A 15,079-nucleotide genomic window follows, 5' to 3' on the forward strand; every position below is an offset into this window, starting at 1 on the left:
AAAAGGCGCACGGATGCCACTTACCAGGGGACGAACCTTGTGACAATACTGCTCCCACCCCTACCTCGGAAGCGTCTACCTCTACAATGAATGGCTGTGACGCATCAGGTTGAATGAGTATGGGTGCCGAGGCAAAACATTTTTTTCAAGGAGGAGAATGCTTGACAAGCCTCGTCAGACCACCTAGAAAAATCCGTCCCCTTTTTAGTCATGTCTGTGAGAGGCTTAACCATGGACGAGAAATTACGAATGAACTTCCGGTAATAATTAGCAAACCCCAGGAAACGTTGTAGTGCCTTAAGATTCTCTGGCCGATCCCACTCAAGAACTGCCCGCACTTTCCCAGGGTCCATACGAAAACCGGACGCTGAAACCAGGAAGCCTAAAAACTGGAGTTCCTGTACGGCGAACACACACTTTTCCCATTTGGCATACAGTTTATTATCCCGCAAGATCTGTAACACCTGCCTAACGTGCTCCTGATGAGACACCAGATCCGGCGAGTAAATTAAGATATCATCCAGATATATGACAACAAACTGTCCCACCAGGCGGCGAAAAATGTCATTAACAAAGTGTTGGAACACCGCCGGGGCATTAGTCAGACCGAATGGCATGACAAGGTTCTCATAATGCCCCTCCGGAGTGTTAAACGCCGTCTTCCACTCATCCCCCTCCTTCATCCTAATCAGATTGTACGCCCCCCTGAGATCCAACTTAGAGAACCATTTGGCGCCCACGATCTGATTAAAGAGATCGGGAATAAGTGGGAGCGGATACGGATCTCGGACCGTAATCCGATTAAGTTCACGGAAATCCAGGCAAGGGCGTAGGCCTCCATCTTTCTTCTTAACAAAGAAGAACCCCGCAGCCACCGGTGAAGATGAAGGTCTAATATGCCCCTTAGCCAGACTTTCTGAAATATAATCCTTCATGGCCTGCCTCTCAGGACCAGAAAGGTTATACAACCTAGCTTTAGGTAACTTGGCCTCAGGGAGCAGTTTTACAGAACAGTCATACTCGCGATGAGGAGGTAGTTCCTGACACCCTTTCTCCGAGAATACATCCTCAAAGTCTGCCAGAAATGGAGGTAAGACCCAAGGAGTAACCGCACCGATGACCGTGTTCATGCAGTTTTTATTACAGAATTTACTCCATTGGCTTATCTCTCTGGTTTGCCAATTAATAACCGGGTTATGCTTAGTTAACCAAGGAAGGCCCAACACTATAGGAGTGGGAAGACCCTCCAACACGTAGCAAGACAACAGTTCTTTATGTATCGCCCCCACTTGAAGTTTTACGTCATGCACAGCTTGCAAAAAACTTCCCTGACCGAGAGGCCTGGCATCGATCGAGAATATGGGGATGGGTTTAGCCAACTCACTCAATCGCATACCTTGAACCCGGGCAAACCGAGCGTCCACCAGATTAGCCCCGGCCCCACTATCCAGAAGAACAGATATCCTCTCAGTTCTCGTACCCACCACCACCTCCGCCGGTACGAGAAACTGAGACGAACCTAGGGACGAAATACCTACTCCCAGATTGCCGTCCACCACACAACCTGGGATCAACAGTTTTCCGACGACTCTTCACTCTGCAAGGGACGGGATGGACAACCCCCAATAAAATGTCCCTTTCTCCCGCAGAAGAAACACCTTCCTGTCTTATGGCGCACCACCGGTCCCCTCCCCCGAAATGATGTCCCTCCTAATTGCATAGGCTCCTCTGGACTGACCAGGGGAACCACCATATGAGGGGACCTTGTAGGAGGTGGAGTCATCACAGGGGGTAGAGTTATCCCGCACCTCTCCCGAAGCCGTCTGTCAACGCGAATAGCAAGGGCCATAGCGGCTTCCAGTGACGCGGGAGAGTCATACTGTGCCAACACATCCTGTAATTTGTCGGATAAACCTTGACAAAACTGGCTCCTAAGAGCCGGGTCATTCCACTGGGTGTCCGTGGCCCACCTACGGAACTCCAAACAGAATTCCTCCGCCGGACGATCTCCCTGCTGAATCCTACGTAACTTAGACTCAGCAAGGGAGATCCGATCTGGGTCATCATATACGAGTCCCAGAGCAGCGAAAAACCTATCCACTGACTGGAGAGCCGGGGAGCCTGGGGGAAGAGAGAACGCCCAAGATTGTGGGTTCCCTTGTAGGAGCGAGATGACAATTCCCACCCTTTGTTCTTCACTCCCCGATGAGCGAGGCCGCAGCCGAAAGTACAACTTGCATGCCTCCCGGAAAACAAAAAACTTGTCCCGCCCCCCAGTGAACCTGTCAGGGAGAGCTACTTTAGGTTCTGGTCCGGCTTGCTCCTGAGGATACAAAACCTTGGACCTAACGTCCGCCAGCTCCATGGACAAACTCTGCAACTGCCGAGCTAGACCGGCTACTGGATCCATGGTAGCTGGAGAAAAACTAAGTGGTCGGTGAAAATGTCACGCTGTCTCTGTATACTGGAGGTAGGGGGCCTAAGCTGACCCTAAGCTGGGGCCCTGACTAATCCCTCAACCTGGAGGTACTGTTAAAGGTACAGAGGTCCAGGCCACCAGCGTAACCCCTACCTCCTGAGGATCCCTGCACCTAAGTAATCTAGTCCTGAGAAGGACCCCGATCACAACAAAAGGGGACAAGTAATAATATGCCCACACACAGTACTTAGACGAACGAGACAGTACAAGGGAAAAACCATAACCACCTTGCATACAAAAACTACACAACTACAACAGAGGGAACACCAACGGGAAAGGAGATAAATGATAAAGCGAGGAAGGGAAAAAACGCTCCAAATACACTTCTCTCTGAAACTCCAAATACCACGATCCGCTCTGTTAGTCTGCATGAAATGCTTTCACCGACACTTCCCTAACAGACCAGCAGGCATTTGAAGGAGTCTCACTACAGCAGCATTGATTGCAGCTGGGCGAGGCTGGACCTCGTCTAGCACAGAGAGAGAGAGAATTAACTCCCTCACTGCCGAAAAACACAAAGCACCAAAAAATCAGCTGCGAGAAGTCAGGCTGTGTAATCGTGACGATCTTCGTGGCGACACACCCGTGACACCACTATACTGCATGGAAGGCTGTGTGGGGGTCACAGTTCGGGGATTATACTGTGTTGGGGTCACCATACTTTGCCCTGGGAGTTGAGTTGGGGTACAGTAGGCAGGGCTGTGGAGTCAGTAAGCCAAACCTCCGACTCCTCAATTTCCACGACAACGACTCCAACTGCGACTCCCTCATACATGGCTCATGTTTATGTGATAAATTTAATGTAGCACAGATTCATCTCAGCTAAAAGTCCTATACCCTTAGATCAGGAATAGGACATTTCATAACTTTCCCAAATTCTTATGAAAAAAATATTCCCCACAAACTGCATTGAACTACTGTACCCAATTTATTATATATTTTAGGAGTCGGTCCATTTTATACCGACTCCCACTCCGACTCCACAGCCCTGACAGTAGGGTCATTACACTGCGCATGTGGAGGCTAATGAGGAGGAATGCACCATGTGTTAAGGGGGGGACGACACTTTTGTTGGCATCACATTTTATGAGGCTATGAAAGAGGAATCTAGGAGTTCAGCAAGGAAGAAAATTGCTATGCAAAGGCTGGAAAGTTGTGAGATCTGCTCTTCTGTGTCCCCAACAATTATTTACATTTTTCTTTCGGGGGGGGGGGGGGGGCAATTAGGACTTCTGCTATGGGGCCTCATGATTCCTATGTACGCCCCTGGGAGGAATAGAGCTAAGCAACAGTACATGTGAAAAAAACTTAGGTATACTAATAGATCATAGACTGAACATGAGTCAACAGTGTGATGCAGCAGCAAAAAAGGCAAATACAATTCTGGGATGTATTAACAGAAGCATACAGTCTAGATCACGTGAAGTCATTATCGGTCTTTACTCCTCTTTGGTCAGACCTCATCTGGAATACTGTGCACAGTTTTGGGCACCACATTTTAAAAAAAGACATAGACAAACTGGAGCAAGTTCAGAGAAGAGCGACCAGAATGGTGACTGGTCTGCAAACCATGTCCTATGAGGAACGGTTGCAGGATTTGGGAATGTTTAGCTTGCAAAAAAGAAGACTGATAGGAGACTTAATAGCGGTCTACAAATATGTCAAGGGCTGTCACATTGTAGAAGGATCATCTTTATTCTCATTTGCACAAGGAAAGACTAGAAGCAATGGTATGAAACTAAATGGGAGGAGACACAGATTAGATATTAGAAAAAACTTTTTGACAGTGATGGTGATCAATGAGTGGAACAGGCGGCCACTAGAGGTGGTGAGTTCCCCTTCAATGGACATCTTCAAACAGAGGCTGGACAGACATCTGTCTGAGATGATCTAGTGAATCCTGCTTTGAGCAGGGGGTTGGACCAGATGACCCAGGAGGTCCCTTCCAACTCTACCATTCTATGATTCTCCCTAGGACTTATTATTACATCCAGGGGTTAAAAAGGTTGTCCAGGTACAGGAAGCCATTTTCATAATGGAAAAGGGGGTCCTCATTTTATCTCAAAGTGAAAAGCATTTACAATGAGCGTCTCTCGCTCTGGAGGACTCATCCAGTCCGATATTAGACACATTCACTGATTTGAATGGACATGGTGTAATACCTCATTTCTCCTGCTGTTGTGCTGTGGGAAAAGTGAACAGTTACTAGCAGGTTTCCCGACCGATCACTGCTGATCGCTGAAGGTTCAGGCAAGACGACACTTTCATGATGAAAAGAATGCTAAAATAGGAGATCCCATTTTAGGACCCGTCACACATACAAAGACAACGGCTTTCAGGTCTTAAATTTCTCAGAAAATCTGAATTGTGACCCGGCCATTTTTATTTTATAAGACTGACAGTTGACAATGAGAAGTGGTGCACATACTTTGTATGCATAAAAGTATTTTTATAAAAATATTTTTCAGCCATGTGCCAGTCCTTGTATAATTAGGTAACAGAGATCAAGGGACCCCCTGACTGATAAGACCACCTTCGACCTCGCAGTTTGCACAATACCCTCCTGTATAGGCAAGGTGAGGAGAGGAGCTGACTCCCCGGTAAATGGACATGATAAAGTATTGGAGAAAGTGATTTTCTTTACTTTTATTGTAACAATATTATATACAAAAGATGGAGCCGTAGGTATTTAGGGGAAGTCGCTGTAGGGTAAAGTGAACGGGTACAGGGCCGAGTAGCGGACGTCTTGCCACAGTAATTTTTCCTCTAAGAAATCCACAGCTCCGATAGTCAGCAGGACGGTATCGTGCTTCAGCATGCTGTAGACATTTATACCTGGGAGCAAACCGAGAGAAGAAAGGGTTAATGGGCAAAAACGCTTTAGACCCGACATAAGGGAAATGGGCGGCTAACTATAAATGTGTGGAACTTCCCGAAAGAAATTACCAGCGATTCATATTGCAAAAACACGAGCATCGCAGGCCAATCACAAGACTTTACTAAAACTTTTTCTAACTATTTTACATTCATAGTTACGTAGGTTGACAAAAAAAAATGGTCCATCAAGTTCACCCTGTCTCCACCAGTTCTACATTCTCTATCGCTAATATACAGTTGTGCTCAAAAGTTTACATACCCCGGCAGAATTTTTCCTTTCTTGGCCTTGTTTCAGAGAATATGAATGACAACCATAAAACTTTTTCTCCACTCATGGTTATTGGTTGGATGAAGCCATTTATTGTCAAACTCCTGTGGTTTCTCTTTTTAAATCTTAATGACAACCAAAAACATCCAAATGACCCTGATCAAAAGTTCACATACCCCAGTTCTTAATACCGTGTATTGCCCCCTCTAACATCAATGACAGCTTGAAGTATTTTGTGGTAGTTGTGGATGAGGTTCTTTCTTTTCTCAGATGGTAAAGCTGCCCATTCTTCTAGGCAAAAAGCCTCCAGTTCCTGTAAATTCCTGGGCTGTCTAGCATGAACTGCGCGCTTGAGATCTCCCCAGAGTGGCTCAATGATATTGAGGTCAGGAGACTGAGATGGCCTCTCCAGAACCTTCACTTTGTTCTGCTGTAGCCAATGACAGGTCGACTTGGCCTTGTTCTGCATCGTTGTCATGTTGGAACGTCCAAGTACGTCCCATGAGTAGCTACCGGGCTGATGAGTGCAAATTTGCCTCCAGTATTTGCTGATAACGTGCTGCATTCATCTTTCCTTCAACTTTTACAAAGGTTCCTGTGTCTTTGTAGTTCACACATCCCCAAAATATCAGCGATCCACCTCCGTGCTTTACTGTAGGAATGGTGCTCCTTTCATCATAGGCCATCATTAGGCCATAGGCAATTATAGACCTCTCTCCAAATGTAACGTTTATGGTTGTGGCCAAAAAGTTCAATTTTGGTTTCATCACTCCAAATTACCTTGTTCCAGAAGTTTTGAGGTTTGTCTCTGTGCTGTTTGGCGTATTGTAGGTGAGATACTTTGTGACATTTGCACAGTAATGGCTTTCTTCTGGCGACTTGATCATGCAGCACATTTTTCTTCAAGTGCCTCCTTATTGTGAGTCTTGAAACAGCCACACCGCTAGTTTTCAGAGAGTCCTGAATTTCAGCTGATGTTATTTGTTGGTTTTTCTTTGCATCCTGAACAATTTTCCTGGCAGCTGTGGCCGAAATTCTTGTTGGTCTACCTGACCGTGGTTTGGTTTTTACAGAGCCCCTGATTTTCCATTTGTTAACCACAGTTTTAACGCTGCTGACTGGCATTATCAATTCCTTGGATATTTTTTTATATCCCTTTCCTGTGTTATACAGTTCAACTATCTTTTCCCGTAGACAATTCTTTTGCTTTCCCCGTGACTCACAATCTAGAAACGTCAGTGGCTGGATGAAAGATGCAAGAGTCTGTCTGGATCCCAGAAACTCACTCAGCTTTCATGCACATACACTGATTACAAGCAAACAGGTCACAGGTGAGGATGTTACCTTTAGTAGCCATTCAAACCCATTTGTGTCAAATTCTGACCATGTTATCAGGTCAAAAACACCAGGGTATGTGAACTTTTGATCAGGGTCATTTGGATGTTTTTTGTCTTCATTAAGATTTAAAAAGAGAAAACACAGTAGTTTGACAATAAATGGCTTCACCCAACCAATAACCATGAGTGGAGAAAAAGATTTTTTGTTATCATTCATATTCTCTGAAACAAGGTCAAGAAAGCAAAAATGCTGCTGGGGTATGTAAACTATTGAGCACAACTGTATTGGGATCACAGGATTTTATTTCTCTTTTTAGTCACCCTAAAATCTTATTTGCTTTTGCGGCTGCGGCCTGACATTGAGTACTGCTGCTCCGCTTACTTGTAACCAGAATACCCAAGTTCTACTGTTCTGTAGTCCCGAGTATACTCCCAGGCAATGTATGTGCAACAATAGGATTACTCCGTCCTAGGTGCATTACTCTATACATACATTAAACCTCATCAGCCGTGTGTTTGCCCAATCAGACATCTTATCCAGATCGTTTTGTAATATTGTACTGTGAAGTTTAATTTTTTATTATCTTACATAGTTTTGTGTCATCAGCAAAGACACTTTATTCTCAATCCCATCCACTAGGTCATTCATAAAGAGATTAATATGAATTGGGTCTTAAGAAATCCTCGTGGTCCCCATTGCTCCAAGGACAGGTCCTAATGGTCCCCCAACTGCTCCCCGGACAGATCCTCGTGGTCCCCACACAGGTTCTCGTGGTCCCTACTGTTCCCCCTTCAAATCCTTGTGGTCCCCACACAGATCCTTGGGGTAGTCACTGTTCCCCATACAGATCCTCGTAGTCCCCATACACATCCTTGTGGTCCCCACTGCTCCTTACACAGATCCTTGTGGTCCCCAGTACCCCCCGTACAGATCCTTGTGGTCCCCACTGCTCCTTATGGTCCTCACTGCTCTCCACACACATCCTTGTGGTCCCCACTGCTCCTTATGGTCCTCCCTGCTCTCCATACAGATCCTTATGGTCCCCACTGCTCCTTATGGTCCTCACTGCTCTCCACACACATCCTTGTGGTCCCCACTGCTCCTTATGGTCCTCCCTGCTATCCATACAGATCCTTGTGGTCGCCACTGCTCTCCATACAGATCCTTATGGTCCCCACTGCTCCTTATGGTCCTCCCTGCTCTCCATACAGATCCTTGTGGTCGCCACTGCTCCTTATGGTCCTCACTGCTCCTTACACAGATCCTTGTGGTCCCCAGTACCCCCCGTACAGATCCTTGTGGTCCCCACTGCTCCTTATGGTCCTCACTGCTCCTTACACAGATCCTTGTGGTCGCCACTACCCCCTGTACAGATCCTTGTGGTTCCCACTGCTCCTTATGGTCCTCACTGCTCTCCATACAGATTCTTGTGGTTCCCACTGCTCCTTATGGTCCTCACTGCTCTCCATACAGATTCTTGTGGTCCCCACTGCTGACTTGAGAATATACCATTGACATCTCCTTTCCACCCATCTGCCTGCAGTGTCCCCTAGTCCCTCAGTTATATAACGCTCGGTCCATCTCTCAGGTCATTGTTACCCAATGTATAGATTAAATAGCCACATAAATTGTGAAGGAGTTTTAGCCTCCATCTTTTAAAGTTAAAAAAAAAATCTAAAAGTAGGAAAATAATAAAATAAATAATACATGAAATCGTTACCTATGGCTGGAATTAGATTTATCTTCTTGGAATCGAATGTTGCACTGAGAATGTTTTCGGGCATGTCTTCATTGCTGTGAAAACCACACCACGTCAGTAATATATATTTTTTATCATTAGCAAATTGTTACATAGGAGAAAAGCTAAAAAAAAAAAAAAAAAAAAAAAAAAAAAAAGTAAATATCTTCTGTGAAGTGCCCTTATGAAGCTGAAATGGTCAAGAAATTGTGAATAAATGACATCGAATATAAGAAACTTTAATATATCTGATCAGAGAAACCTGCTTCTTTCTCCACTGATGAGCCACTTCTCCTTTCCCTTCCTCCTGAACTCGTCACTCATTCTGAAAAAAGAACTGCTAAAATCTAAAACAAAACGGACTATAAACTCACTCAGGCGTCAGATTATAGCTACCAAAAGCCTACTAGGATGGGAGGAGCAGAATGAGAGATAGGCAGATCATCTTGAAGCTTTCTAGTAAGTGTTTTATCTCACCTCAGTGCTGGATTCACAGCTACACTGCTCAGTATTTTTATATACTGTCCTCCATGCTGCTGCTTCTGGACATGTGCTATGTTATGGAATCCCTCCTTAGTCCTGTCTTGGACGCATGGAAACTACTGACCATATCGACTGAGCGGGCATTTTCTGAGTGTCAAGACAGTACCATGTGGGCTGTATAAAGGGCTTTATTTTCTCTCATTCTGATCCCTTTATGAAAGACAACCCCTTTAATTTTCATTAAAGGGATAATCAAGCCCCTCTCACTTCTCGTAGGGTGGTGACATCACATCTACAGACGTGTGCCGGCTGGTACTTACGCATCAACGATCAGCACGGACTCCCCCCAATGTCGCCGTTTAATAAGATCTAAGAGGTAATGAGGGTCCGGGGACGGGATCTCAGCGGAGTCAATTATGTGAAGATCGTTCTGTAGGGTGAAAGGATAAATAATGAACGACTGAACTAGATAAAAATTCTCCTTTAAAAACATGGAAACTGCTCGGTAATCACAATTCAGATCAGACACAACCATATTCTAAAGTCGGCAATATTTATACATTTCTGCCCAATAAAAGCCGATTATCTGTACGTTAGAAAGGTGAAAACGCTACTTCAATAGGTTACGTCTGTGCTGAGAAATTACTACTTCAAGATGCAGGACCAAAGCCTGAGGCTGCACTACTGAGACCTCCTGATGTCCCCGGAAAAATAGTGAAGTCTGCTGCCATCTAGTGGACAAAGACAGAAAGCACAAGGAAAAAGGAAAAGTGCACTGTGAGGCCACTAGTCCATTAATTAGCCCCTTCAGGACCCAGCAATTTTTCGATTTTGTGCTTCTTTTCTCCCCTTCTTACAAGAGCCATAATGGTGTTCATGGTGCAGTAAAAATGACCTGAAAACCAGATCCATCTGGTACCAACAATTTTGACCACGTGTATATACGGTAGAAATATAATTAAAATTGGTTTGAGTAGCTATTTGCGGAGACCCAAAACTTTTTTTTAACTTCTAATTTTTTTGTTATAGAATTTTTTTACACCCTCTTAGTCCCCATTGGGGGGACTAAGTGCAATCACTTGATCTGGTGTCCTATGGGCTCGGAGGGACAGCCTGTGTTAAAAGTCTTTTAAATGGCGCTGTAATGGTTAAACTGTTGCGATCCGAGCAGACGATCACATCAATTACTCTCGGTGCCGGTTATGTAATACAACCACCACCTAAGCGGTGAGGAGCAGGCCCGACCCCCGAGGCCACTTCCACATAGTGATGACGTCCCACTGCAGAACGGGTCCGTGATACTATTGGTATTTCTTTCTTTTTTACATTGGCCAAAAGAGACCTTTTGGGGTCCCCTAGTTTCAGGGCCCCCCGTGCACTCATAGTGACGCCCCTGCTGGTCCTGTGATGGATGCACAGCTGCACTGCTCACTACAGTGGTTATCTGAGCTGTGTGTCCGCTGGTCCTGTGATGGATGCACAGCTGCACTGCTCTATGTAGTGGGTATCAGAGTTGTGTGTCCGCTGGTCCTGTGATGGATGCACAGCTGCACTGCTCACTACAGTGGATATCAGAGCTGTGTGTCCGCTGGTCCTGTGATGGATGCACAGCTGCACTGCTCACTACAGTGGATATCAGAGCTGTGTGTCCGCTGGTCCTGTGATGGATGCACAGCTGCACTGCTCACTACAGTGGATATCAGAGCTGTGTGTCCGCTGGTCCTGTGATGGATGCACAGCTGCACTGCTCACTACAGTGGTTATCTGAGCTGTGTGTCCGCTGGTCCTGTGATGGATGCACAGCTGCACTGCTCACTACAGTGGTTATCTGAGCTGTGTGTCCGCTGGTCCTGTGATGGATGCACAGCTGCACTGGTTATCAGAGCTGTGTGTCCGTCACAGGACCAGGACTGAATGCTATTCCATGTAGGTTCCTACATTATGACAACAAGCAGAGATTTTGAAAACTGTGAGAAATTGAAGCAGAAAGCGCATTGGTAATTCTCCTAGGTAGGACGCACACAGCGGCGTCATCCCACCTCCCCTCCGGCAGCGATGCACATGTATGATGTTCTGCACCTGGGCGAGCTTCGTGGTTAATGCAGTCTTCAGTCCCAGAACACGGAGCTTCATGGGTAACATGTAATAATAGCTTGTGGGGCCCCGGGGACCGTGCGCTACTCCACCTATAAAAGAGGCAAACGATATGACAAAAGGGATTCTCATTCACTGGCAGCAAGCAGAGAGGAGAGGAGCCCAGGAGCCCGACCTCCTCTCCACAGCGGGGACCTGATGCTTCCTTGCCGCGCTCGCCCGGTTCCTTTCTGCGGCCAGGGTTTCCTTCCTCCTCCTCTGACTTCGGCTCGAGTCTTCGTCTTGGCATAACTCTGAAAAAAAATCATCAGTGTAAAATATGGACGCCGGATAGTGGCGATGCCGGGAGGTAATGACTGCACTGTATATGGGGGGGGAAAGCCACGTGGTCACATGGTATATACAGAGAGGTAATGACTGCACTGTATATGGGGGGGAAAGCCACGTGGTCGCATGGTATATACAGAGAGGTAATGACTGCACTGTATATGGGGGGAAAACAACATGGTCGCATGGTATATACAGAGAGGTAATGACTGCACTGTATATGGGGGAAAGCATGTGGTCACATGGTATATACAGAGAGGTAATGACTGCACTGTATATGGGGGAAAGCATGTGGTCGCATGGTATAATACAGAGATGTAATGACTGCACTGTATATGGGGGGGAAAGCATGTGGTCGCATGGTATAATACAGAGGTGTAATGACTGCACTGTATATGGGGGAAAGCATGTGGTCGAATGGTATATACAGAGAGGTAATGACTGCACTGTATATGGGGGAAAGCATGTGGTCGCATGGTATATACAGAGAGGTAATGACTGCACTGTATATGGGGGAAAGCATGTGGTCGCATGATATATACAGGAAGGTAATGACTGCACTGTATTTGGGGGGAAAGCCATGTGGTCGCATGGTATATACACGGAGGTAATGACTGCACCGTATATGGGGGAAAGCCATGTAGTAGCATGGTATATACAGGAAGGTAATGACTGCACTGTATACGGGGGGGGAAGGCATGTGGTTGCATGTTTATATATATATATATATATATATATATATATATATATATATATATATATATATATATATAGGGAGGTAGTGACTACACTGTATATGGGGAAAAACCATATGGTCGCATGGTATATACAGAGAGGTAATGACTATACTGTATATGGGGGGAAAGCCATGAGGTCGCATGGTATATACAGGGAGAAATTACTGCACTGTATATGTGGGGAAAGCCATGAGGTCGCATGGTATATACAGGAAGGTAATGACTGCACTGTATATGGGGGGAAAGCCATGTGGTTGCATGATATATACAGGGAGGTAATGACTGCACTGTATATGGGGGGAAAGCAACATGGTCGTATGGTATATACAGGGAGGTAATGACTGCACTGTATATGGGGGGAAAGCCATGAAGTCGCATGGTATATACACAGGGAGGTAATGACTGTACTGTATATGGGGGGAAAGCCATAAGGTCGCATGATATATATACAGGGAGGTAATGACTGTACTGTATATGGGGGGAAAGCCATGAGGTCGCATGGCATATACAGGGAGGTAATGACTGCACCGTATATGGGGGGAAAGCCATGTGTATTATAGGGGAAGGTAGGCAACATGGATGCAATGTATATGGGGGAGCGAGGCCAAGTTTCCACACTGTATATTTGGGAAAGGTAGCCCTGTGGCTGCACTGTATATTGGGACAGGTAAAACTTTATATACGGAACAGAGATCTCACTATTCACTGTGGACGGGGGATGGGATCAGGGTGGTCTGCGTAACAGGGTATGTCAGGTGGCTCCGGCTTGGAGGACGGAGATACTCACAATTCTTTTGAAGTTGCGCTGCCATGTTACCACTTGGTGAAGGACATCAATCCTAAGAGTAAAGACAGATGACAGACACATCACTGACTGGTAGCAGAGCGGCGACACACGGCGGCCTGGAGAACACGACCAATGTGATGGATGTCATTGTGCACCAGACTGCGGACAGTGGAGGACGCCCCCTGCAGAGCCAACAAGACCCTATAGTCACCCGCCATGTATGCCAGGCCCATAATGCAGCCACCACTAGGGGCGCTCTCGATCACATTAATGTCTGATATCTCCTGATCCCGGTCACGTATGTGACATACAGGACATGACGCTCACCTGGGGGGGACGTCAAACACGTCCGGGTGCAGCTGCACCAGACTCCTAGGCTCATCATCCTCCTCCTCACTCAGAGATTCCAACCAGACGGTCCGCGGAGATAAGTGCGGGGGCACCGGGAGCTTACATACCCGCTGCACAGGCCGTGAGAAGTCCACCGGGGGGCGCTGGACTGGAAGAAAAAAAAAAAAAAGAAAGGTCTGAGATACCGGTTCTGCCTGTAAACGGGAGACTCATACATCTACCACCACATCCAATAATCCAGAATGTCTGATCACCCGACACCTGAGCGAAGATGGACTGAAGGAATTTCACCGGATGCATCGAGAGATCGGTGTACAGGAAATTCCTTTACTCTGGAATCCAATAATCCAGAACACAGATAAAGGTGGACATCTTCCTGCACGTTTCCCGCCCCCCATATCAGCACCACACTTCAAGGGTTAATCCAGCCCCCCTTACAGTAATCCCCTGCACACATCTCACATACATTTGACAGGTCCGTCCTTTAATCCCGGAGGCAGAATGAGGTTGGGAGGAACGATGAGATCAGAGGAGAACGAGGAGAGAAGCTGCGGAGGAGAAACGCCAGTGTGAGAAGTGGTTACGTTCCGATTCTATGGCGCCCGGAAGACTACAGCGTCGCTCCACAGCTGCTGAAAATGGCTCCTATAGAGCACACTGCTGCTAAACTACAACTCCCAGCATGCCTGCAGGCTGTCAGCTCATTCTGGGGGTTGTAGTTTCACGACAGCTGGAAAAAACCAAGCTGGAGACCATTAACTGGGAGCAATACGCTGATATTTGCATTAAACTGATATGAAACTACAACTCCCAGCACGTCCTGATAGGCATATGCTCCCAGTGCATGCTGGGAATTGTAGTCTCACAACATGTTGCATTGACTGTCGATGGCAGGACGATACCATTCGTATTCACAGGACTGTGCCATTACAAATAACAGGTAAGATCACGGATGCACCCAGTGGTCACTATCACTCACCCGTATCCCGGGCCCCTTGCTCCCACAGGTCAGCAGGAGACCCCACAGCATCATCCCGGGCTCAGCTACTCTCACATGAAAGCAGGAAGGTCAATGCTGCGGCATGACAAACTGACTTCCGGCGCACACTACACGACGTCACGCCGAAGCCGCTACTGCCAGTACTGTGCATGACGTTACCCACAGCATGACGTCAATGCGTTCCTGCGCATGCGTCGAGAGAACTTTTATGGACGTAGTGTGTACACGAGAGGGCGCTGTAATAAAGCAGGTGAAATGTGTAGAGCTGATAAATGTTCGGGTGCAGGAGATTATACAGATGTTATAGTAGTGTCCATCACATTATTAAAGGAGTATGACACAAACATCATAAGTGTAGATGGGGCAGAGCAGGACATTGAGGTCTGCTGGCACACAGAGACTCTTAAAGGGGTTCTCCACTACTAGGACAACCCCTTCTTGATCTAAATGTTTGGCCCCTATAAAAAAAGCTTATACGCACCTCCTGTGCTGGCGCTGTTCCAGCACTCGCGGTACCGGGACTCCCGTGTTGTGATACATGACCCCGGTGTCCAATCAGCACTGACGTCACTGGCCCCGCCTCCTGTCGAATTGAGCATG

At 46.6% G+C, this 15,079-nt stretch overlaps 1 protein-coding gene across 1 annotated transcript; it reads right to left on the reverse strand.

Annotated features, from left to right (window-relative positions):
- Positions 1–5,110: 5,110 nt before the first annotated feature.
- On the reverse strand, positions 5,111–14,614 carry MRPL4 (mitochondrial ribosomal protein L4). Its single transcript, XM_073654102.1, has 9 exons — positions 14,459–14,614; positions 13,946–14,027; positions 13,456–13,627; positions 13,129–13,180; positions 11,453–11,570; positions 11,263–11,369; positions 9,504–9,613; positions 8,683–8,756; positions 5,111–5,314 (listed from the first exon to the last, which is right to left on the reverse strand). Exons 1-9 carry the CDS (start codon positions 14,510–14,512, stop codon positions 5,169–5,171), a joined length of 915 nt encoding a protein of 304 aa, XP_073510203.1. The 5' UTR covers positions 14,513–14,614; the 3' UTR covers positions 5,111–5,168.
- Between the last annotated feature and the right edge of the window lie 465 nt (positions 14,615–15,079).

Source organism: Phyllobates terribilis, unplaced genomic scaffold, assembly GCF_046119375.1.
Source record: "Phyllobates terribilis strain yellow unplaced genomic scaffold, ASM4611937v1 Scaffold_11__3_contigs__length_659146591, whole genome shotgun sequence".
Lineage (NCBI taxonomy): Eukaryota > Metazoa > Chordata > Amphibia > Anura > Dendrobatidae > Phyllobates > Phyllobates terribilis.